The sequence below is a fragment of the Strix uralensis genome, chromosome 2 (genome assembly GCF_047716275.1).
Source record: "Strix uralensis isolate ZFMK-TIS-50842 chromosome 2, bStrUra1, whole genome shotgun sequence".
Classification (NCBI taxonomy): Eukaryota; Metazoa; Chordata; class Aves; order Strigiformes; family Strigidae; genus Strix; species Strix uralensis.
This window is the reverse complement of record NC_133973.1, coordinates 138,613,449-138,638,795: the sequence shown is the minus strand read 5'-3', so window position 1 is coordinate 138,638,795 and position 25,347 is coordinate 138,613,449. Positions and strand designations below refer to the sequence as shown.

Below are 25,347 nucleotides of genomic sequence, written 5' to 3'. Positions count from 1 at the left end.
ACCCGGGGCACTGACGGGTGGATCGGGGTGTAAGTTTGAGCAGGGCGAGTGTTTGGCTCCCAGAAAATGTCACCTCCTTTCTTCATTCTGTATGTTTTTGGGGGGATTGTGTAGGATTTGCCTCTGCAAGTCATACTTAGCATTGGGTAGACACAGCCCTGCTCCCTTTGTGGTCACGCACAGGGAGGTTTGCTGTGAGGAACCAGTCAATATTTTACTCTGAAACCTGCGTGTTTTCTTGCAGGCAAGGGGAACTTGGAGGATTCATATTTTTTAGAGAGGATAAATAAAGTGAAAACTCTAATCTACTCTGGCTCATTCCTGGCGTAAAGCCTGTAAGAAATGAGCTGACTCATACTGGCCAAGCAGCCAGCTGGGTGGGGGTAGGTTTTAGATAAACATTTTGCTATCAAGACCTGTCCAGACTTTGTTTATGCACCACTTCTTCACCCTGTGCCGTCCATTCTGCAGTTATGGGGTCCCAACCCTGCTAACGGTGGTGACTACCAATAATTTTCGGGATGTATCAATCGTGGCTCTGCGCCCGCAGAGTGTTTTGGGTGTTTAACTGCAGGGCAGGACTCTCGGGCGCAGTTTGTTCTTGGTGTGGGAAGCACCGTCTGCCCTGTCTGAACGGAGCATGACACAGTAAAAGCTTAGCTGGAAGGACAGGCTTACCTTTTACAAGGAAAAAAGAGGGCATGGCTGTATATCCCGGGATCTCTGACAGCCTGTTTGCGCTGTGTCCAACCCCTGCTTCACCCACATTTGCAGACATCCCACTCTCTGCCCCTGAGCCACTCGAGGGTATTAAATAAATGCCCCTTCTCACACACATTACTCGAGGGAAGAGGCATTTTGTTTCTGGAGTCAGGGCAGACACTGAGAAGGTGAGAAGATGATTCGTAGTAAGTCAAAAAGTGGTTTCCTCCCTGCAGGGGGTCTGGGCAGGCACAGTGGGGTGTCTTGATCGGGTGTTCAGGGTCACAATAAAACAGATTCGTACACGATTTTTCATAGGTTTCATGACAGATATTCGTAGACATGAGTGTTCATAGATTTCAGGAAGAAATGACTGAGTTATTTGAACAAGTAGGTCTCCTCCTGCAAGTGGGGTTTTGGGGTAGAAACGAGCCGAGCAGAGCTCTCAGGTTAGACCCTACAGCAGGGCAGGGCTGGGCTCTTCCCAGCGCCGGGGTTCCTGCTGGGGTACCCCCTCCTGGGAGCAGGGACGAGGCTTTCCACCCCTGCACCCCCAGCAAACAGATCCTGTGGGGTGTCCTCTCCCCGTGCTGCTTCACCTGTCCCCATTTTGCCCCCATTTTGTCCCCCGTGTGATGGCAGAACGCCGGCGATGCCCAGTGCAGCCTGGCGCTGCCAGCATGGCGGGTCCCAGAGGGGCCGATAAGGTGGTGGAGGGGGTTGGCACCAGCACCGTTCTGCCTGCACGTTCCTTCCCCCAGGCATGCGCCCAGGCGTGCTTGGCTGCGTTCCTCATCATGCTCCAGCACACCAGCCCGCATGCACTGGATTTTCTTGAGAAAAGGCAAATGTAGGCAACTCGAATGAAGATTATTCATCCCTGTCCATTGGAAAAAAGTCTACATCTAAAGGGGGAAAGAGATATTATAAGGCCAAAAATGTCCCTCAGTGTTTTCTTGCTTTGTTTTCTTGTTTTCTTGTCTCACAGGTGATTAGTGACAGAACGAGAGGGAACGGCTTTAAACTGCAACAGGGGAGGTTCAGACTGGGCATGAGGAACAAATGTTTCCCAGCAAGAGTGGTCAGAGAGTGGAATAGGCTGCCCAGGGAGGGGGTGGAGTCCCCATCCCTGGGTGTGTTTAAGGGCCGTTTGGATGAGCTGTTGGGGGATGTGGGGTAGGGGAGAACTTTGTAGAGTCGGGCTGAGGGTTGGACTCGATGATCCCGAGGGGCTTTTCCAACCTGAATGATTCGGTGATTCTATGATTTTAGGTTTTAATTTTCTTTCTTTTAATGGATTTTCCTTCCATTCCTGTATTTTCAGTAAAAGGTTAAGAAGGCAGGAGGTGGTCCATGGAGGAGAAAGGCAAGCCCTGATGTCTGGAGAGAATCCTGCTCAGCTCTTTACCTCTGCTGCAACCCAAACACCCCACCTCTTACCCCATCACTAGTCCACCAAGACCCAGTGCCTCTTATTCAGCCCGATCCAACTCCTGTGGAAAAGCACAGGAGGACGGGGGATTGCCCCAGGTGCCTTGGGATCAGGCTCAAAGCCCCTGTGTTTGCAGTAGGGACAGTGTTTCTTGGGGGCTTACGCAGCAAATAAAAGAGGACATTCCCCCCCCCCCCATGCAAGGGTGTTGCTGCTGGTGAGGGTGCATCACCCCCGCTGTGCTCAGGGGTGTCCTGGGGGGACAATTCACACGAAGCCCAAACATCTGCCCCTGCCAGAGGAGGCTGGGCACAGCCTGGCTGAACGTGGGGGAAAAGGTGAAATATGGCAACCTTGGCAGGGCAGGATCGGGAGGGAAATGCCTTGGGCTCCCCCCGGGGCTGGGCATCCCTGAGCTGAGCTTTTGCTGTGTTTTGCACCCACAGCAGATCCTGCAGTGGCAAACCTTGTGCTCAACAGCCATTTCACCTGCCCTTTATGGATGTGGATGGAGGCAGAAAAAGGATGAAAGGGGTGATGCTGTTTGATCCTCCCTGTCCAGCAGCGCTGCGTCTGGCTGGTCCTCCTACATCTGAGGGGACAACATTTGGGTGAGCTTCTTCCTGCTCCAGAAGGGACAAGTGAACCAAGTGGGTCAAGTTGTGTTACAGGAGGACAAGAGAGTTAATGCAGGTTTCAGCTGCAAAGCCTGAGCATCCTCTGAACACCTCCAGCATTGCCCACAGCTCCCAGGGGTGCCAGAAGACTGGAGCCTCCTGCAGCGCAGGTTTGCTGTGGCAAACCCCTCTGAGCTGCTCTGCATTTTGGCAGGGACTCTCCTCATTTCGCTGATAGAGGCTGAGGCAAGGCAGCTGTAAAGCACCTGGGAGAGGCCATGCGCAGGGCTCACACCCCACTGAGTCCCGTGCGCACGTGAAATCCTGTTGGACTGTTGCACCATGGCTTGGGCAGCCCTTTCTCTGCCAAGGGGTCCACGTCTGGTAGGTGAGATGGAGAACTGCCTGCACAGAGGGGAAGGGACAAAGCTCTTGAGCTCAGGATAACCAGAGGCCCCTTCTCAGCGTGCCACACCCTGGCCACCCCCTTCTGCTCCCCCGCTGGTGGGGACCCCCCCGCTGGCCCCAGCCAATGACCCCCCCTGCGCAGGACGGGGAGGAGCTGCTGGCAGGGGATAAAAGCCTCCGTGGGGTCCGCAGCTCAGCTACGGGGTCTGTGTCCTCCTGCGACGCTGAGCAAAGCCTCCACCCGCCACCATGGTGCACTGGACAGCCGAGGAGAAGCAGCTCATCGCCAGCGTCTGGGGCAAGATCAACGTGGAGGAATGCGGTGCCGAGGCCCTGGCCAGGTAGGTCCCGCTCCGGGGCATCTGTTCGGCTGCAGCCGGGATAGAGAAACTGTGGTGATTGCATTTGGAAGCGTTAACGTGTCTGTGTGTCTGCTTGTGTCCCTCTGCCTCTCCCCAGGCTGCTGATCGTCTACCCCTGGACCCAGAGGTTCTTCTCTTCCTTCGGGAACCTCTCCAGCCCCACCGCCATCATCGGCAACCCCAAGGTCCGCGCCCACGGCAGGAAAGTGCTCACCTCCTTCGGGGAAGCCGTCAAGAACCTGGATAACATTAAGGCGACCTTCTCCAAGCTGTCCGAGCTGCACTGCGAGAAGCTGCATGTGGACCCCGAGAACTTCAGGGTGAGCCATGTTTGCAGACCCAGCCCCTTCCCTGTGTCATGTGAGGAAAGTCAGATTTTGCTTTGAAACTGGGGTTTTGCCCCCCAAAACGACGCCAAGGGGCACTTTCTTTGGCTGGTGGAGGCAGAGTCCCTGTGTAGCACCCAAGCGAGATGGCAGCTCGTGCAGGACTGTTTGCAAGAGTGTGGGTGACTTTCACACTAAAAAGTCCCATTTTTAGTACCAGCACAGCAAGGAGGAGGAGATGGTGTTGGGAAATTGTTACCTGAAGGAGATCTGGTTGGGGGCAAAAGAGACAAACCCAGGGGAAGGTGCAGCGTGTCTGGAGGAGGAAGAGGCAGAGGGAAGCCAAGGGGAGCATTTGAGGAAATCATAGGTCCTGTAGCAAGATAAGCAGCTGGTGTGCTCGAAAACCACAGAGCAGGTTTCTGCCTTGTCCAGCACGGGCTGCCTGTCTGGACGGGACACTTCCCCCTCCTCCAATACTTTTCAGTAAAAATGGATCATTTCCTTCATTTACATCTAAAGAGAAAAAAGAAAAAAGCCCACAGCATTCTGCAGGGTGACTCTCAGGCCAAATTGCTTTAGCATCCCAAAAATGGGGGGATATAATTTCAACATTCTTTCTTTCATTATTTCTTTTTTTTTTTTTTAAGAATGAAGCAAACATTGTTTCCCTCAAACCCAGAGCTTTCTATGGGAAGACAGAATTTTGTTGTAACAGTCCCAGGGAACGGGGAGTGAGTCAGTGCCCACCGTAACCAGCCCTGCAGCCCCAGAGCCACTCAGATGAGGCAGGGGGCTGAGAGGAGGAGTGTGCAGCATCTGAGAGTCCTTTCAGAAGGGGAATTCAGGGAGAAGTCAGGAGAAAGGAAACGCAGTGTGTGGGTTGCAGGGTGGTGTCTGGGTGGGGGACGGGAAGGAGAGGGACCGGAGGGAAGTCTGCACCAGGAAAATCAGGGAGACAGAGAGCTTGCATAAAGGAAGAAGCTGTTTAGAGCTGAAGAGGTGGCAGGTTGGGGAGGGAGTTGGAGGAGCTGTGTGCAGCAGGAGCGCAGAGCCTTCTTCAAGAGGTTGGGGGTCCCCCAGCTCAGCCCCAGCTCTGTGGTCTGCCGCGGCACAATGGTTCAAGCAGCGCTAACCCTGTCTGTTTTCCTCTTTCTCCTCTAGCTCCTTGGAGACATCCTAATCATTGTCCTGGCTTCCCACTTTGCCAGGGATTTCACCCCCGCTTGCCAGTTTGCCTGGCAAAAGCTGGTCGGTGTCGTGGCTCACGCCCTGGCCCGCAAGTACCACTGAGCACCCCGGGCCCGGCCGTGCGAGGACGAGTCCCCACTTCGCCACTCCGAGCGCAAGCAGATGCCCTTTGGGTATCGACGGGCTGTAACCACCCAATAAATGCCTCCCAGCACCACGTCTGCAGAGCCTGCCTGTCTCCGTGCTGGGGAGGGAGGGGGGCCGGGGGGCAATGCCTGTGGGTGTATTTCTTGTTTCTAAGTGCTGCTGCAGACAGAGTTTCCTCAGTTACACAGTGCTCTCTCATGTGCACTCCCTACCAGTGCGTGCACGGGGGCTGCGGAGAGAAAACTCACGCAAAGGGCCCTGACACCCAGGCATGTTTCAGGGAGCATCGTAGGAACGATGAGGGATTGCAAAGAACCCTCATCTGTTCTCCTGTCTCTACATTAATGGGAAATACGGCGAAGGCAGCACTACCCAGGGCTCAGAGTTCCCAGCCTGGCCCTTGCTGCACTTGGGGAGCTGGCACCTACCTTGCCCTGCTCTAGGGCTGGGGGGGCACCATCTGCTTTTAGAGCAGCTGATACAGGAGAAAACCTTTGAACTCTGACTCTTGGGAGGTTCAGGAGATGTCCCTTCTTCTCACCTGCCCCAACAGGAGACACTGCTTCCCCGAGGGGCATTTGCCATCCTGATGCACAGAGCAGAGCCTCATCCCCAGGCACCCATGGTCCCAAAGAGCCCCCTCTCCCCAGGCTGAGGGCGTTCAGTTCCAGCCTCACCCACCGAAAAAATCCCACCACACTAACTGGTATCGGGGCTTTGGTGTGCCTGGCCCTCCTCCTCCCATCCGAGGGGCCTTCATGGTGCATGGGGCGAGGCTGTGGGTCAGGCTGCGTTATTCGTTCATTGGGACAAAGGTGACAAGTTCAATTTTTTTTAGCTATTTTATTATATAACACAGGAAAAAACATAGAAATGGTAAGGGCTGTGTTTATCTTACTCTTAAATCTTGTCTTAAACCAAGACTGGAGACTCCTTGCACAAGGGGACTGACAACCAGTGCTGCTTACAGCATCTGGCACAGCATAGTCTGATGGAAGTTTCTGGAGTTACCAGGGAGAACACAGCTGGTTTGGGTCATAATCTTTCAAAACATCCCCTCACCTCACCTGGGTTCAGCAGGTGCCAGATCTGCAGGTTTTGGTACAGAGAATAGTGCAGCTCCTGGAAAGGCTGCGCAGCCAACAGCAGTGCAGCCCACGCGCCGGCCCTGCTTTGAGCGGGGCATCAGTCAAGAACCCCTGGAGTGCCCAAATTATCCTGTGGTTCTGCAGTCTGCAAGGCATCTGCTTGCTCTTCTCACCTACGGCTTGTTTTGAAGGGGCCCATAAAGAAACAAGTTGATGGTGCCTTTATAAATCTGCTTTGGGTGCTGTAAAGGACAGGATTGGAGGTGGGTGCGAGGAGGTGTGGATGGGGTGCCATCAGGGTGTGGAAGATGGGGGTGCCTCTTTCCCGGATCCGTGCAGGATGGGCTAGCCAAGTTCTGGGATGAAGAAGGCTGAGACTGCACAACCTTCAGGCCCTTGTTCTTGGAGGCAATGCTGAGAGATGTCATGAGGACCACGATGGAGGACAACAAAATGGAGATCTGAACCCACGGTGAAGGAAATGAGGTCTGGGGCACAGATGCTGTTGAACGCCACCTCTCTGGAGGGCAGCCAGGTCGCTGGGGTATGAGACAAAGGGGATGGGACACCCTTGTCCCATCTCTGTCACCAGGCAGTCAGAGGAGAGGGAGGACCTGGGTACAATCAGGACTATGCTCCTCTGTGGGTGCATTGACCCTATTTTGTCTGCCTTTATGCCTGTTGGCATGGTCATACAGCTCTGTGGGGGGCAGAGGGCCACCAGCCTGGTGAGGGGCATGGCAAAAAGCACCGTTGACTCCTGAAAGGTGAGGGAGCAGATCAGGAAGAGCTGAGACACGCCGGGGTACAGGCTAATCGCTGTGAGCAAGGACTGCAGCACTCCTGGCACGGTGGAGAGACACAACCCAAGGTTGGTGAGGGCCAACACCGAGGGGACATGATGCAGGGCTGGTGGAGGCTTTGGTTCTGCTTTTCTAGCATAGAGAATAACACAATTTCCAATGGCCGTTGTGAGATGAACAGAAAAATATGAGGTGGAAATCTGGGGTAGGATGTCCTTCACACCCAGGGAATGTGGTTAGCAGAAAGGCTGTGACCATGAGGCTGGTCCAGTGCTCACCCCCATGAGGTGCTCTTGGTGTCCTCTCACTTTGGAATTGCAGTCTGCGCAGCCCAGGTTTGGTTCAGGTCTAGTTTAGGAATGATAGAAACCTCCCAAATCCCTACAAATTGCATCATGAAGCCCTGAACTGATGGGAAGCTCACACGAGCAGGTTGATGGATTGTTCTCCTCTTTCATGGCAGCGTCTCTCAAACCGGAGGCGGCAGGTTTCCACAGCAAACCTCTGATGAATGAGCACACCACGTTGCTTCGGAAAGAAAGGAAGGGAATTTCCACGACAACAGCACAGACTAATAACTGAATAGATTTCATGAGAGGATGATTGCTTCTTGTGAAGATTGGTAGGAAAAGGCATCAGTAAATAACGTTAAATTATATAAATCAGAAAACAGTTGTGATCTGTGGTTGCTCTTCCTCAGCCATCGGGAGACGCCACCTTTCCTCCCAGAGCCTGCCCTCCGGCAGATCCACCGTGAAAATGGAGCCCCCAGCTGTGCAAATGGGGGGATGGAAGATAAAACTTCTTATTTATCTCATAATAGACATTGTTTGCAGGTGTTAAGAAAAAGAATCAGTCAAATATCAGTGCTAGGATAATTAACGGAGTCTGTGCAATGAAAAATGTGGTGGTGGGTTCTGTGCTTATGGGAGAAGCATTCGTGTTTTCTCTACGGTGAAACCCTCTTGTTAACTGCTGTGGCATATTGCCTGGAAATGGAACCTTAAAAACTCCTGCTTAAAAATATAACAAATTAATCAAACTCCAGAGCCTTTTAAGGAATTCTTATTCGATGTTTAATGTCAGTCTAAGAAGCAGGCTAACCAGAGGACTATCAGGTAAAATTATTTTTATCTGTCCTGATCCCCACGCTTATCAAAATAACAGGAGCAGAAAAAAAAAAACCAAACAGTTCTCTTCACTTAGCATAAGCCAAAAATACTCTTTAAGTGGCTCTGTGCTGCCCCTCCTGGGGTTATGTATAGTGTAAGGCACGATTTCATAGCTCTAGAGGGAATTCTCTGTCAGGAACGTCAGCATAACAGAGCATTTCAGAAGACAGGTCTTACAGCTGGTGGGATTGGGATGTAATCACAACAAAATTCAGCCATCCATGTGATATGTTTGTTGTGTTTTCCCACACTACTTGAAATGAGGGTGAATGGTAATGTACTTGTTCTGATTTAGCAAAAGATGCTTTATTGCTTTTGAGAAGTAAATAAAGACGTTGTTTTCTCCAAGAAACAGTATGGAAATAGCCAAGCTACCTAATGGCTCCATGCTCCTGCAGCAACCATTTCTGGTAGTTTTTCACACTGCACATTACATTATAGAGATATTTGGACAGAAAATCTATCTGCCTGTGAAACACGGGGGATCCTTTTCAGCTTGCCAAGCCCGTAAGAGAGGGCTTAAGCTATAGGGCCACAAGCAATCCCGTGGGTGAGGCTGGAGGGCTGTGCCAGCTCTGCTGGCTGTTTTCCAGGAGCCACGTTGTGCAAGGACTGGCTGGGAACAGGACCACAACCTTTTTCCTGTGTCACTAGCAAAATATGATGTCATGGCAACTGCAGTACTACAGCAAAAAACCTCAAGCAATACCATTTGGATACGAACAGATTTTTGATCCATCCCCTTTGGTAACTTTGCAGAAACAAAGGTTTGAAACTGCAGAATGATTTATCATAGCTGATCTGCCTCATCTTTTCTTTCTTCCTCCCCCTCACCTCCTCCCACCTCTGCTCAGTGCCCTTACAGCCCAAATTCTCTTTAATAAGAGAACCAGACATGTGCTCGTTTTCCATCCCAAACCAGAAATGACAGGGAAAATGTTTCTGAGATGATGACGAGTTTCTCTTTTGTATCCGAAAGACTCATCTGGCTAGAAGTGAAGGAGTTTTCACTGTCTGGCACAAAGTGAACTCAGAAACCAAATTTTGTTGTTGCTGGCAGCCTTTTATCATGTGCCCTTCCATCTTTCTTTGCCCAGGCTAAACGACCGCTGCTGTGCACACAGGTCCCCTCGCTCCACTCCACAGAAATTAAGAATTCCTGCGCTAGAGACCCATGTATTCACTACGCAGTAACAAGCACCATGGTAATTAATGTGATTAGATAAACCCACACTATCCAACTGCAGCGGCTGGCAGATGTTGGAGAAGCCCCACCATTGTGTGAGTGACAGGGAGGGCACGCTGGCCCCCAGAAAGCAGAGCGCCGTCTCACCGCAGGGCATGTTCCCTCCTTTTACCTGACAGACCACAAACAGAAGAACCATCTTCTGGAGACTACCCAGCTTCACCGCAAGGTTGCAGAGTGATGATTAAACTTGCCCAAAGCCTGCTGTGGTGCTCAGCCACCTGTCGCTCCGGCTCCGCAGCTCTGACCAGCATTTCCTACACATTTTATGATCCTTGTGTTTGGTCTTGCAGCGTTCACCCCTGTGCTGCCTCGAGCAGCTCCAGGTATGAAGGGCAGTACCATCACCTTCCTGGACCGTAGTTGGTTGGAATTTCGTGGCCCCAGCCGCCACAGCAGGTCCCATCTGACTGTCGCTGCTGCTGAGATTTCACACAGGCATTATAAAAACACATTCCTTTGCATGTGAAACACTCAGGCAGGAGCATGGTTCCCTGTTCCTCTGCATCTTCCTCCTAGGCCTTCAGCCAAACAGAGGTAAGGGCATCTGAAGGGTCAATGCACTTCCATGCCAGCCTTGCTTCATCAGTCATGTTTTAATTTTGGGTGGGTCATTTTCCATTCAGATTTTGTGATAAGGGGTAGCTTAAGTTCACAGCTGGCTTGTTTATCTATCACTGTGCATTCCTGCAGCTGTTTCATGCTATCCATCCATCCATCCATCCATCCATCCATCCATCCGTCATCCATCCATCCATCCATCCATCCATCCTCCATCCATCCATCCGTCATCCATCCATCCATCCATCCATCCGTCATCCATCCATCCATCCATCCATCATCCATCCATCCATCCATCCATCTGTCATCCATCCATCCACTCACCGATCCATCCATCCATCCATCCATCCTCCATCCATCCATCCATCCATCTGTCATCCATCCATCCACTCACCCATCCATTCATCCATCCATCCATCCATCCATCCATCATCCATCCATCCATCCATCCATCCATCCATCCATCCATCCATCCATTCACCCATCCATCATCCATCCATCCATCCTCCATCCATCCATCCTCCATCCATCCATCCACCCTCCATCCATCCATCCATCCATCCATTCACCCATCCATCATCCATCCATCCATCCATCCATCCATCCATCCATCCATCCATCCATTCATTCGTCTCCTTCTGTTGGGTTTAACCCCACCGATGTTCAGCAAATGCCCCCCCTTCCTCCTTGCCCCAGTTTTGTTGCTGAGCACGATGCCATGTGGTATGGAACACATCTTTGCTCAGCCAGGGTCCTGGCTGTGTCCCCTCTCAAGTCCCTGTGTACCTCCAGCCTACTCGCTGGTGGGGCAGGGTGAGCAACAGAAGAGACCCTGGTGCTGTGTAAGTGCTGTTCAGAAATAAATCGAACATCATTGTTTTCTCAGCACTGTTTTGGTCACAAATCCACTACAGCTTATGAGCTAGTATGAAGAAAATTAACTCTATCCCAGTCAAAATCAGCACACCCTCCAAACCCGTCACCTCACCCCCCAGGCATCTATTCCAGCCCACCCCTTGGCTGCCTGTTTCCCTCTCCATCTATCCACACCCATCTCCATCATCTATCCTGATTTCTTCCCCATCACACTGTCTCCTCTCGGTCTTTTCCACAGCCCGGGTGCCTCTTGCTGCAATCAGGGACCCTGCAGGGATGCAACTGCTGAGTCGTGGAGGAGGGAGGGGGCATTTCTAACGAGAGTAACAGCCAGCGCTATAACAGCATATTTCAGACAGGAGCTAAAGCCCCGAAGTCAAGCTTTAAGAGCTGTGTTTTCTCATGGGGTCTTTCACAAAACACAGATTATACCCCATCTGCTGATGGGATGATGTTTTGCTCCTGCCTCTGAAGTGGTTGGTGCTGAGCACACTTGGAGGTGGCGAACCAGTTCCTCTGGTCCGTATTCAGCGAGAGCCTGACAGATGGTGCGATGAGGTGCGACCGAGCAGGATCGCGCTGTGGCGACAGGCTCTGTGTTCATCCTTCTGGGCAGAAACTGAGCATCCACCGGCGGCAGAGCGCCCACTCCTCCCCCGTGGCACAGCACCCAGCTGGGCTGTGGAAATTCTTCCTTTCCCTGTGTGCAGACACGTTGCTTACATGTCTCGACAAGGACAAGAATAAAAGGAGGATGGGAGGAGCAGGCCAGGAATATTCCTTCCTCAGCCTCGCTGCGGAGCAGTCAAGGTGAACAGCTTTGTGGAGGGGCACTGGGGGGGCAGGATGCTCTCCTCCACAGGTGGAGGGTGGGACTTTTCCCGGTTTAATGAATATTTACCCAGCCCAGAATAGTTGAGGATGCACAGAGTGAACAAAGCAATCTTTTTTATTTCTGTGGGACATCCAAAGCACATTTATAGATGATGAGGATAAGGCGCATGTTCAAGTCTGTACACCCAGATTCAAATACTTAAATCCATATTTTCACGTTGAAGATAATTAGAGCACCCTGGAAAGCTGTCTGCTAATTTAACTTATCAAGCTAATTATTTAACTAGCAAAGTAGAAAGTGGAGGCACAGATGTCTGGAGCTTTGTCTGAGAACTGGGGCACTTGGAAATAGACTCATTCCATTTTTCGTGGCTAAACTAATGAGTTTAGCCGCATGCCCTCCAATTAAACAATGCCCTGTTCCCTGTTTACACAGGCAGATGGAGCGTGAATTCCTTCAGTGCTGAGGGCTGGAAAAGTTCAACTTCTTCCACATCAGCCACTGCAGCCCCTGGAAAGAGCAGCAGACAAGCTAGGCAAATTAGCATAAGTTAGAAGAGCATTTTATAACTTTTTTTTATATTTTTTACTTACAACCCCAAAAGTTACCATCCCTGTATTCAAAGCTTAAGCCCTTTAAGCAGAGGTTTTCTTTTATGCTTTGTATTTCACACAGCAGTGTATTTCCCTGAGGTATCTGTGGGCTGTGGATTGGAAGCTCTTGGTTGACAGTTCTGTAGAAGAAATGAGAGCTGGGTTTGTGTACACATTGCTTAATTCTACCCATAACTGTTAGCTGTAATAACAACACTCCTGCTAAGAATTATAGTTGTTGTGTATATTACTAACGCACATATCAACTGAAATACGTGTCGCTTTGAATAGCTTGATGGGCTGTCAGTAAGAACTGTAGTAATGGCAACAGCAATTAGAATAGTAAATAATCTGTGAAGTGAAGGGAAATGATAATGTTCTAAACTTGCCAATGCCACGGTCCAAACTCAGCAGCTGGGCAAGGGGTGGTGGTTTGCAGAGCTCCAGACAGGGCATCCTGCACAGGGGCAGGGATGGAAATCTGAAAATCCAGCGAGCAAGCTGAGGGAGCTGACTGGGCAGGCTGGTACCCACGAGCAAGGACATACAGACAAGAGCCTGGAGGGGCAACGGGCATCCCAGGCCTGCTGTGACAGCTCCCGGGCAAGGGGAGGGCTGCCCAGAGGAGTGAGGATGGTGAGAGGGACCATCGTCCCCCCACAGTGTCCCACATGGGAGTGCGTGGGGTGAGGTTGCATGCTTCAGAGCCTGAGAGCAGAGGTGTGAGAAAAGCCAGGGGGCAACGGGAAGGGCTGCAAACCCAATGTAGGGAGCTGGAGAGGGACCCACAGGGAAGCAGAACGGAGTGCCGGGAAAGGATGGCAGTGCTGCTTACAGCGGCTGAGAGAAGAGGCTGCAGCAATGTCCTGGGAGGGATGTAGCCCTGGTGCAATAAATGATGTTATTATTGACTTTACAGGCGAGGAGCCTGGGGAAAATAAAGCAGAAGAAAGGACTGAACTGGCACTGTCCTCATCTCTGCCCTGGCACATCTTCAAGGAGGAGAAAAGAAATGAGATCTGCACACCGAGACACCAGGCTGTTCATTTTTATTGCCCTGCGAAATCTAATACTGCGTTACCTTTGAACTGCTAATGAAAAGGGACTTTTTTACGGCAGGGAGGGCGTCAGCGTGCAGCAGCATGTCCCCAAGGAACAGCAGCTGTGCCCTGGCTTCCCTGCTGACCGGCATTCCCGGGATGGCTCCTTTCCACTGCTGGCTTTTCTTCCCTTGCTGTCTGATGTATCTCGTCACAGTGCTGGGAAATGGCACCATCCTGCTCATGGTGAGAGTGAATCGAAGGCTCCACCAGCCCCTGTGCTACTTACTTTTGGTGCTGGTCGCAGTGGACCTGGGCCTGGCTCTGCCCACCTTGCCCACAGCATTGCACGTCTTCTGGTTCGGCACTGGAGAGAACAGCTTCCCGGTCTGCCTCACCCAGATGTTCTACATCCGTGTCTTCTCCTTCATGGAGCCCTCAGTGCTCCTGGCCATGGCCTTTGATCGCTACGTGGCCATCTGCTGCCTGCTGAGATACTCCTCACCCTCACCAGCGCCAGGATTGCAAAGATTGGGCTGGGGATGGTCTGTGACTCTGACGCTGCTCCCGCTCATCTGCCTGCTCCCGCGGCTGCCATTCTGTAGGTCCCACGTGCTGTCCCACTCCTATTGCCTGCATGGCTGGCGTGCACACACTCCACCTGAACAGCCTCTATGTCCTAATCCTGGTGCTGTTCGTGACCCCAGACACAGTGCTCATCACCTTGTCCTACGCCATGATTGTTAAGGCCGTGGTGGGTACCACCTCCAGAGAGGAGCAGACCAAAGCCCTCAACACTTGCATCTCTCACGTGTGTGCTGTCCTCAACTTCTATGTCCCCATGGTCGGCCTGTCCATTATACACCGGTACAGGAAGAATGCTGCACCCCTCAGCCACAACATCTACCTTTGTGTCCTGCCTGTGTTGAACCTCATCATCTACAGCATGAAAAACAAGCCCATTTGCAAAGGCCTCCTCAGGCTCCTGTGTCAAAGACTGGCCTGGCCTGGCCATGGCCAGTAGCCCAGGAGTCACTGAGTAGTGGGAAGCTTGCCTACATGAAATGCCCATAAAAGGTGACAGGTCGAACATAAGCAGGAATTTAAGAGAAAGAGACCTTAATGGGAAGAGGACCTTACAAAGGATGCTCTAACTGTCAGCAGAACACCCTAAATGCATTAAAAGCAGGAATCCAGCTAGGAAACAGGGCAACCACTTGGTGGCCAAGGGTGAGAAGCAGACTCAGGGGTGATCAGGCCATAGCAGAGAAGCTCAGTGAATTCTCTGCATCAGATTCCTACACTTCTGCACTTTCACACTGTTGTCATGGCAAATGGATCAGAGGATCTTGATCTGTTCAAAGTAAATATGGAGGAGGGGTTGCATCAAAGAAATGTCAGTTAAATAGCACTAACTCACGGGACCAGATGTCATTCACCTGAGAGTCTGGAAGGAGCTCAGGGCTGAAGCTGACGATGCTGGGCAAGGGGCATCACTATTGCAAATGGTCACGGTGCTGCAGGGCAGATCAGCCCGTCAACTCCACCTGCAAAAGGGGCTCCATGGGGTTCCTGGGACCTGCTGGCTGGTGGGACTGGAGAGGCTCTGATAAAGAATAAAGTCACCAAGCATATGGGCAAACACATATGGGTAAAGCTCTTGCAGAGTCAGCCAGGCTGCTGCAAGGGGCAGTCTGGAAGTCTGCTGGACTTCTGAGAGAGTGGGTCCAGCCGGAGAGATCCCGTGGCCGTAACACACAGGGATGCCCAAAAGCCTTTGACTAAATGCTTTTAATGAAATTCATTTGTAGGGGGATTGGAGGAAACCCTCTTCTAGGGATGGAAGTCGGTTACGGTAAGAGTAGGTCATTTGCAGTGCAGAGGAGAGTCAGCAGTGGCCTCCCCAAGGGATCTCTGCTGGGACTCGTTTTATTCCGCACTCTCATCAGTGCCCTGGACAAGGGAGGGCACAGGGAACTCTCAGAGCTTGCAGATGACACTAGGTCAGCCACTGGACTGATAGCAATGCTCTTCTCTGTTTTTATAAGATCGTTAGAACTTTAATTGCAACAACAATAAATTCTTGGCTCCACACAGGAGGTGTGCTTCCTTCTGCTGTAACAAGCATTTGAGTGTAGCACAGCCCCAACACACACACACAACCACCACGAGACGTGGTAACACCTGAACGGGGTAGGATGTTGTTTGGAACACGAGGCCCACAGAAGTGGCTCTCAAAGCACGGAGTCTGAAGAGGCTGCGTGGTGGTGGGGATATGTAATATATCTGTTGACAGGTCTCCTGGGCTGCCGTGGGGGACAGGGAAACTGCATGAAGGTTTGTCACACCCGGCACTCAGCCCTGAAGCCCAAGGAGGGGGGCTCAGCCTGAGGAAGGCGGCTTCTGTTGTTTGGGTCACCCCAGTGAGATCTTATCAGGTAACCTGTAAAGCACCAACAGCCATGCAGTTCTCAGTCTGCCTTGGAATACGTAAGGTATTTTTTGTTATTTTTCTGTAATTTCCCTTGGGTGTTCATGTGCCCATTTAGGCTTCAGTAAAGACCAACGTTGCTTGGTTGTTCTCAGTAATGACAGCTTTATGTGAGGGAAAAAAAGGAGGCAGGATTTATTCTGGCCCTTCTTAGCCCCTCCTGGGCTGGTGGATGCTGCAGACCCGTGGGGAAGGCAATGACCTTCTGTGCACAGCAGGGCTGCCATCAGCGCTGCTACCCGTGATTTGGTTTTACTTTAAGTGTGCAGCGCTGCTTCGCCCCTCTGCTTTTGAAGCTTGTGCCAAAGCAATCCTATTCAAATAAATGGACATCAAAGCAGAGGGAGGTATGGGGAGCAGGCAGAATATTCTGGGGTAAAACCAACTCAAACTATCTGCTTTAGGGTGATCTGAGCCACTCTTCTCCAGGCCCTACCTTGATTAGATCTCCTCCTGGGTGACAGGAGCTTAAACACCCAGTGTGCATGGAGGCACCTCACTTCAGGAGTGCCCGCTGCGAGCTGTAATACAGGAGGGTGGAGCTGCTGTGGCTGAGCTGGACCCACTCAGCTGGGGATCTGACCTGAACCCTTTTCGCATATAATTCTGCTCCCATTGCGACCTGATGGTATTGTGAGCCCGGTGCTGCCACCATGAAGTGGCTGGTCCAGGCAGAGCAGATGAACCACCCCAGATGCTGTGAGTCTGCAACACCCCAGGGCGGGCTGGTCACCATCCCTGGGAAGGGAAACGCATGGTGACTTCAGCTCCCGCAGCACCAGTCACAGCTTTTGGACATGTCTTGTCCTGCTGGAAATGTCACCTGGCTGGAGCAAGAGGGCTTTGCCCAGGTCCTTAGGCACCTCATGGTCTTAGCAAGTCTGGCTGCAGGTGTAAAAGACTTGAATAAACAGCTGTTGCACATAGGTAGATCTGTGCTCTAGTGCGCTCTGACACACTAGAGACCATGTGGCTGAGCACATCTAGGAAGTGTTAGATCTTCCCTGCAGATACATGTCCAGGTGGTGCTGGCCAGGAGGATCAACTCCCTTGTTCTGGCAGGAGCTCTGGGTCCAGCTGACCCAGTGCCATGGTGAAGGTGGGAAACTCTTACCCCCACATGTCCATTGCTATGTCCTCCTTGTCTGAAAAGAAAGGCCATTAGCTTTGGAACCTCAATCAGTTACAGCTGCTGCATTATTGACCAGGAATGTACAGGAGACCGTAGAGACTGCAACACCCCTTCATGCAGCAAAGAAAATGCTGCGGGCCTAGAAAAGGGGTATCTACTTCATCTGCTGCACAAGAAGAGCTTAAAGGTTCAGGATCCTCAGCAGTCAAATGGATGAGAGGATGCAGTATCGAAACTATTATACACCAGCTGTTCTACCATAGGCAAAACTGTGTCCTACATCAGCAGCTTCTTGGGGTGAGAAGTTTGGGCATCCCTCTGCGGATCTGTTTGGTTTTTACACTGTAAATAATGGGGTACAAGGAGGTAGATATTGGCCATGAGGACATGAATCAGAGGAGAAGCAGGTTTCCCAAACCTATACACCATGGACAAGCCAATCATGGGGATATAATCACAGAATCACCGAATCCTGCAGGTTGGAAAAGCCCATCAGGATCATCGAGTCCAACCCTCAGCCCGACTCTACAAAGTTCTCCCCTACCCCACATCCCCCCACAGCTCATCCAAACGGCCCTTAAACACACCCAGGGATGGGGACTCCACCCCCTCCTTGGGCAGCCTATTCCACTCTCTGACCAAAATAATAAATCAGAACAGCACAGATATGAGAGACGCAGGTGTTCAGGGCCTTGAGACGCTCCTCCTTGGATGCGATACTCAGCACAGTCTTAACAATCATGACATAGGACAGGATGATAAACAGCAAGTCTAGTCCAGAAGTGACCACGACAATAAATAAGCCATACATGCTATTCACCTTGATATCTGCGCAGGGCAGCTGGAGTAAGTTGGGGTGCAAACAGAAGGTGTGAGCCAGCACGTGGGCCCTGCAGAAGGACGGTTTCTTCAGAAGTATCAGCAAGGGGAGCAGGAGGCCAATGCTCCTCACTGCGAGCCCCAGCCCGATGCCACTGATGCTGGGGGGTGGTCAGGATGGAGGTGTACCGCAAGGGGTTGTGGATGGCCATGAAGTGGTCGAAGGCCATGGCCCACAGCACCCCAGAGTCCAGGATGGAGAAGCAGTGAATGAAGAACATCTGGGTGAGGCAGGCGTCAAACCTGATCTCCCGTAAACCGAAGAGCAGCATGCTCAGCACCATGGGGAGCGTAGCCAGAGACACGCCAAGCTCTGCCACAGCCAGCATGCACAGGAAGAGGGACATGGGCTCATGGAGGCTGTGGTCTGCTTTGACGACAAAGACGATTGCACTGATTCCCAGGATGGAAACAACATACGTGCAGCAGAAAGGGATGGTGATCCACACAGTCCCACTTCCCATTCCTGGGATTCCTGTTAGAAGGAAGGTAGAAGGTCTAAGGAAGCTACTGTTGGTCATTTTCCTAGTGCAGCACCTTCTTCCTGTCAGAGATCAAGCAGCAGATCCCACTCATCCTACAAAAGAATTCACAGAAATCGTGAAATGATACACAGAAAATCACAGTAATCGTACCTTAAAGCAAAGCTTCCTTCACGTGTCTCTCGCTGCAGTGATGGGGATCCAGACTTCTGAGTTTGCTGAGACAGCAAGAGGGCATTTTAGCTTTGTAAGCAGTTCTTGGCATGGGGAACTGCAGCTCCCAGAAGCTTACGGAGATGGAGGCACACAGCACCTAGTTGATGGCTCAGCTGTGGGCTTCTCTGTGCCAGGACACAGGAGCTGTTTCCTGGACTGGGGGATGTGATACTGCCTTGACTGTGTTGCACCAGAGGGCAAAAAGACTTGAGAGGCAGAATCCTGGATGAAGGGGGGAAGCAGACCTGGATCTTGTACAGAAAGCCCATCTCTGGACTTGGGAGTCAAGGACGGAGTTCACCGGCCCTTGCTCTGGCTTTTCCTTGTCCTGTAGAAGAGCAAGGGAAGGGGCAGCGTGCAGATACCCAGACCCGTGCTCTAACACTGCAGGGTGACTCCCTCAGCCAGATGTCTGAGGGTGCCTTCCAGGGCTTTATAAATGAGATTCCCATATCCCTTCTGTGCAGGTGTTGCAGAGTACATCCTCTCTGCTGGTTGTGAGCTTCATCCTCATTTTAGAACTTTTTTTTTAAATAAAATTCTTTGCACCTCTATTTTCTTCCTTTCTGTGAACGAATATCAGACTTGATCTTTTCCTCCCCTAAAAATAACCTTGACAGCAAAGACCTGATATGAGTGCCTTTGCACCAAGTGATTTCTGTATCTTTGAGAGCTGGGCACAGCTGAGAACTCAGATAGTGCAGCAACATTTTGCAGGATTCAGCCATCAAGCATTCACCCGTGCGCTGCCAAAAAAGCAGCCTTGTTAACATCTGCTAGCACAAGAGCGAAGGATTTCAGACTTGGATATTCTCGTACCTATGAATGCAAGTGCTGTTTTCCAGCACAAATGGAGCAAACAATAGCCAAATCACCCTGTCGCAGGGAGGAGAGCTCTGGCAGCTCCCCGTGGTGTACAGGAACTGCTTCTGCACGCTGAGAAGAGAAGATCTGAGTTCTACTTACCCACCTTGCCAAGCTGTACCACAGGCAGGGATTGTCCCTCCTTACGGGGGACTGTCCCCTCACCTGGGCGCAGGTGCCTGCTGCGCAGCATCTCCGCTGGTTGTCTGGACCCCACCAATCACCCTGGGGAACAGGCAGTTTGTCGCACCCCGATGCCCACCCCGGTGCGATAAACTGCCCTCATGACGTGAGAAGGGTCTGAGGGTAACAAGCTCTTCATGACGTGGGCACCCTCCCTTTAAAACTAATAATCCCTTGAACGCGAATACTACAGTAACACCGACAAAGTTCTCTGAAATTATCTAACAGCTGACATGTCAAAAGCAGCCCAGAAAAAGCAGATCACTTTGCCTTAAATATAGAGCAATACCCAAATATGAGCCGCCTGAGATCTTGTCTCCAGGCTGCCAGTGAACACATCTTCATAGAGCCACTCCACGAAATCCCCCAGGGCTCCCAGGCTCACTGGATACTTCTGCTGCTTTTTTTGTTGTTGTTGTTGCTCTACGATCTCAAAGGAGATGATGCAAATATACTATTAAGAGTGAATGCCAGTGTCAAGTGGGAGGCTACTGTGGAAATGCTTTGGGTTAGCACCAGGAGCTAAATAAGGCTAGAAACTAGGTGTGAAGTCAAAGTGGGACTGAAATGTGGTGTTGGCTTCTGGTTTCAACAAGGAGATGCCAGAGAGGAGGAAACTTTCCTGGGAGACCCTCTGTAGGGGTGGGAAGGTCAGACATGAACCTACCAAGGGGAGAGAGCGATGGTGGCGAGGTGCCCCTTTCCTGTGGCCTCAGGTACCATCATCAGGAGATGAAATGCCTGAAAACACTGGGCTGCCCACCAAAACATTCAGGTTTGGCCTTTTTCAGCAATGGGACCATCTGTTGCCCTTGGATTTCAAAGCACCACCCTGAAATTGTACATCCCCAACCCGTGAAAGTGACTGTGTCCCTGGTTTGGGGACAGACCCCCTTGGCTTTCACAGAATCACAGAAACCCAGAATCATTCAGGTTGGAAAAGCCCCTCGGGATCATCGAGTCCAACCCTCAGCCCGACTCTACAAAGTTCTCCCCTACCCCACATCCCCCCACAGCTCATCCAAACGGCCCTTAAACACACCCAGGGATGGGGACTCCACCCCCTCCCTGGGCAGCCTATTCCACTCTCTGACCACTCTTGCTGGGAAACATTTGTTCCTCATGCCCAGTCTGAACCTCCCCTGTTGCAGTTTAAAGCCGTTCCCTCTTGTTCTGTCACTAATTCCCTGGGAGAAGAGACCAGCACCAACCTCTCTACAACGTCCTTTCAGGGAGCTGTAGAGAGTGATGAGGTCTCCCCTCACCTTCTCCTCCTCACACTGAACAGTCCCAGCTCCTTCAATCTCTCCTCACAGGATTTATTCTCCAGGCCCTTCCCCAGCCTCGTTGCCCTCCTCTGCACTCGCTCCAGCCCCTCGAGATCTCTCTCGGATTGAGGTGCCCAAAACTGGACACAACCCTCCAGGTGTGGCCTCACCAGTGCAGAGCACAGGGGGACTATCACCTCCCTGCTTCTGCTGGTCACACTATTTCTAATCCAAGCCAGGATGCCGTTGGCTTTCTTGGCCACCTGGCCTTCCCACCGCCTCCTCCAGGCAGCTCACACGTAGCGTTAGCGTTGTCTGGGGGGGCAGTGCTGACCCCCTCCCAGCCCAGCAACCACCCCCTCCGTACCGCTCAGCGATCCAGATGTCACAGCCAGCTTGCTTTGTTTGCAGAGAAGGGAATCCTAGAGAAGGAGCCTAAGCTGTTGGTGCTGAGTGTCTGATATTAGGTGATGGCTTGTGTGCAGACATCCCATAGGTCACAAGGAGCTCTATGAGTCAGCCAGTCACGTATCTGACCAGCAATGATCCCCTGCTGTCATCTCTTACTTAAGAAAACCCCATCTTAGAAAACGTCTCCCATTGCCACCGGAGGAGACAGCCTGGTGGAATGGATGGACATTCGTCATGAGGGCAGCTCCATGCTCTTAATGAAAATGAAAACAACATTTTTCGTGGAGCCTGCAGAAAAATGGGGGTTCTACCTCACCAGAGCAGTCAGTCACAAGAAATGGTGCAGCCCTGCTTTATGAATTGGGTGCTCTGAGACCGGCTGGTAGATGAACAGCAGTCCTATCTCTCCTCCTTTGGCTTCCCCTGCCTCTTGTCTGCGGTCCTTGAAAAGCTACTTATGTTTTATCTGAAGAAAAAGGATGAACTGAGTTGAAATTTAAGTATTCTACTGAAATGGTGCCAAAAAAATACTCATTTCCCATTTTGTCTGCAGCCTAACATCTGCTTTGCTTCAGCAGAAGCACATGTTCTCTTCCTGGGGGTCCCCCTCCTGCTTCCCCGCTGGTATCCAGGTCACGGAGAGATAGCAGAGCCCGAGGCTCCTCGTGGGTGGCCACGATAGTCAGGGCTGCTCCGGAAGATAGAGAGCTCCAAGAAATGCCAGGCCAGGTCAGAGCTCTCCTCTCCATCCATTAGTGCCCTTCAGTTTGCACCAAAAATAGAGCAGAGGTCCGTAACGTGCTTGAGTTTCAAAACCTGAGTTTGGGTCATCTGACCTTCACCTCGTCGTGCTGCCGACATTTTTCAGACATAGAGCAGTGGTTCTGTAAAACGGGTTTGCCTGTTTATGGGGATATGTTGTGGTTTAACCCCAGCCAGTCACCGAGCACCGCGCAGCTGCTCGCTCACGCCTCCCCCCTCCCACTGCGATGGGGAGGAGAATCGGGAAAAAGAGTAAAACTCGTGGGTTGAGATAAGATCGGTTTAATAATGAAACTAAACTAAAATATAATAATAACAATAATAAAATATAATAATAATAATAGTAATGAAAATAGTAATGAAAAGGAATATAATAGAGAGAAATAAAACCCAATCAAGCCAAGGGGTGCACAATGCAGTCGCCCACCACCCACCAACCGATGCCCAAGCAGCGATCGGCCCCTCCTGGCCACCCCCGCCCTCAGTTTCTATACTGGGCAGGATGTTCTGTGGTATGGAATATCCCTTTGGCTAGTTCAGGTCAGCTCTCCTGGCCATGCTTCTTTCCCTCCCAGCTTCTTGTGCACCGGCTCGCTGGCAAAACATGGGGAGCTGAAAAATCCTGACCTCAGGATACACACCACCTAACAACGACTAAAACATCAGTGTGTTACCAACATTATTCTCACACTAAATCCGAAATTCAGCACAGCTACCAGGAAGAAAATTAACTCTACCCCAGCCAAAACCAGGATTATAGTTGACTTACATTAATATAGTGCAATCCTGTTAGCAACGATCTCCCTGTGATAGGTCACTCCAAATAATTGCATCAGCAACGATTTCTGATGTTTTTGAAAAGCTTCACATTTACATAAGACTTTTGGAATTTGCTAGCATGGGATTATTGTAGGTTTTGCCTTCCTTACAAAACAAATGTTAATGCTTAAAATTGATTTCCACCCATTTCCTTCTACAAGGACAGACACGGCTCCCATCTGAGCACCCTCCCTTTGAATCACAGAATCGTTTAGGTTGGAAAAGACCTTTAAGATCATGAAGTCCAACCATAAACCCAACACTGCCAAGGCCACCACTGACCCACGTCCCTGAGTGCCACATCTACAGGTCTTCTAAATACCATCACACACTCCAGGGAACACTTCATAAAACGAGAGCTGCTGCAGGAACATCTTTTGGAGATACGCAGCCTTGCAGTGTAAATATTTTAATCATGAGAGGATATTATTTTTAACAGTGAAAGAATTTTAACAGTGAGGAGTTTCACTTCTGGGAGGGGTGAATGCTCCGTCTCCCAGTGGTGTAGAAGCCGGACTGAATGTCTCTATGCCAAGTTTCATCACACAAGAGATGAAACGTCCTGGACAGTGATAACAGAAGAGACAATCTAGTGATTTCTGTGAGAATGCAGCTCAAACTCCAGGCACTCAGGAAGAGCCCCTCCCTGAACAAATAAATAGTCACAGCGTTAACTCTCATTAAATTTACCAGCATCATCAGTAAATTATGAGCACGTTTTGAAGCACATACCTATGGGTCAGGTTCCCTTTCGCTGGAAGAGGAGGACCACCCTCTCCCAGAGCTTCTTGTTTCTCACCCCATAAACAATGGGGTTTAACATGGGGGGCACTATCAGGTAGAGATTTGCCACCATTATATGGACGTGGGGAGGGATGCTCTTCCCAAACCGGTGGGTGAGGAACGTGAAGAGGGCAGGGACGTAAAAGGCAAGGATGACACAGACGTGGGATGTACAAGTGCTGAAGGATTTAAGTTGTGCCTCTCTGGACGACAGCCTCATTACCACCCGCAGGATCATGGTGTAGGACACAGAGATCAGGATCACGTCCGAGCCTGTCACTATGAAAGCTGCAAAGAGGCCGTACATGACATTGACTCTGGTGTCCCCACAGGCCAGCTTCACCACGGCCATGTGCTCGCAGTAGGAGTGGGAGATGACATGATGCTGGCAGAAGGGCAACCTACAGAGAAGGAAGCAGAAGGGACTCACCAGGAGGACCCCACGCACCAGCACCAGGCTCCCGAGGGCCACCACTGCTGGCACAGAGAGGATGCTGGAGTGCCGCAGCGGGTGGCAAATAGCCATGTAGCGATCCAAGGCCATGGCCATGAGCATGCCTGACTCCACCGACGAGAAGGTATGGATGAAGAACAGCTGAGCGAGGCAGGAGAGAAACCCAATCTCCCCAGAGCCCAGCCAGAAGATGCCAAGCATTTTGGGGAGCATGGATGTTGATAGGACCAGGTCAGTGAAGGCCAACATGGCCAGGAAGAGATACATGGGCTCGTGCAGGCTCGGCTCTGTCTTTATAATGAGGAGAAGGGTGATGTTCCCCAGCACAGCAATGGCATACATGATGCAGAAGGGGAAGGCAATCCAGAACTGCTCCTTCTCCAGCCCAGGGATACCAACGAGTAGGAAATAGGGAGGGTGGGAGAAGGCGGTAGAGTTCAGAGACATGAAACTGGTTGGACTCGATGATCCCAAGGGTCTTTTCCAACCTGAATGATTCTGTGATCCTGTGAAACCCTTCTTGTGTCTTGCCTGCACTGAAGGGTCTTGTGTCCTGTAAAAAATCAACAAACACCCTCGGTCTGATCTGGTCAGTGGCAAACAGAGGCTGGCAGGAGGTACAGTCTACGAGCCCCAGTCCTGCCCCCAGCCAGCCATCCCGGTGAGTGCTGCTTGCTCTGGTTCAGGAGAGTGCTTCTGAAGCCAGTGTCCTGCCCATTCCCACCACAAGCACCCTGCCCCACCTCTGGAGCGGTCCTGGAGCACGCAGGCTGGATTCCTCTCAACGGGAAGGACTCCCGAGGTGCACCCCTGATACTCTCCAGTGTCCAACGGGTGGCCAGCCCAGGGGACCAGATGAAAGCTGGTCTGAAACAAACCTTGCAATGTGGGCAGTGGGGATATAAAGTCGTTAGCACCAGCCCTGCGGCTCTACAGAAGCTTTTGACAGCGCAGAGCTGCTGGCCAGTGTAAAGAGAGGCAACAAGTGGTTGCCTCAGTCAAAAACCATCCAATTTCAGGGCAAAAAACTGAGCCAGTGGCACAGTATTTGGCAACCCAGCCCTGCAAACGCAGTGCTCCAGCGATGCCCGTTCTCCCCCCAACAGCCTGCAGCTCGCTCAGCCCCTGCACGTTACTCAGCCCATGGCTTTTCCCTCATACCTGGGAAAAAGGATTCCTTGCAGAGCCCTGCAGCACAGACCGG

At 51.4% G+C, this 25,347-nt stretch overlaps 3 protein-coding genes and 1 pseudogene across 4 annotated transcripts; 2 read left to right on the top strand and 2 right to left on the bottom strand.

The window, feature by feature from the left end:
* Nucleotides 1–67: 67 nt before the first annotated feature.
* Nucleotides 68–5,263, top strand: LOC141939945 (hemoglobin subunit epsilon). 2 transcript variants are annotated; one of them, XM_074860681.1, is made up of 3 exons: nucleotides 68–3,500; nucleotides 3,619–3,841; nucleotides 5,012–5,263. In XM_074860681.1, exons 1-3 carry the CDS (start codon nucleotides 3,409–3,411, stop codon nucleotides 5,138–5,140), a joined length of 444 nt encoding a protein of 147 aa, XP_074716782.1. In that variant the 5' UTR covers nucleotides 68–3,408; the 3' UTR covers nucleotides 5,141–5,263. The 2 variants fall into 2 exon arrangements, with proteins under 2 accessions (XP_074716782.1, XP_074716783.1); XM_074860682.1 differs by lacking the exon at nucleotides 5,012–5,263 and adding an exon at nucleotides 4,498–4,723.
* Nucleotides 5,264–13,501: 8,238 nt separating this feature from the next.
* On the top strand, nucleotides 13,502–15,130 carry LOC141939942 (olfactory receptor 51G2-like). The gene is given in 5 exon segments (XM_074860678.1): nucleotides 13,502–13,901; nucleotides 13,904–13,949; nucleotides 13,951–14,036; nucleotides 14,039–14,059; nucleotides 14,062–15,130. Coding segments are annotated over 5 exon segments (915 nt in total). The 3' UTR covers nucleotides 14,424–15,130.
* Nucleotides 15,131–17,204: 2,074 nt separating this feature from the next.
* On the bottom strand, nucleotides 17,205–18,565 carry LOC141939943 (olfactory receptor 51G2-like; annotated as a pseudogene).
* Nucleotides 18,566–23,645: 5,080 nt separating this feature from the next.
* Nucleotides 23,646–24,590, bottom strand: LOC141939941 (olfactory receptor 52R1-like). The gene has a single exon (XM_074860677.1). The coding sequence runs from the start codon at nucleotides 24,588–24,590 to the stop codon at nucleotides 23,646–23,648; it is 945 nt and encodes a 314-aa protein (XP_074716778.1).
* Between the last annotated feature and the right edge of the window lie 757 nt (nucleotides 24,591–25,347).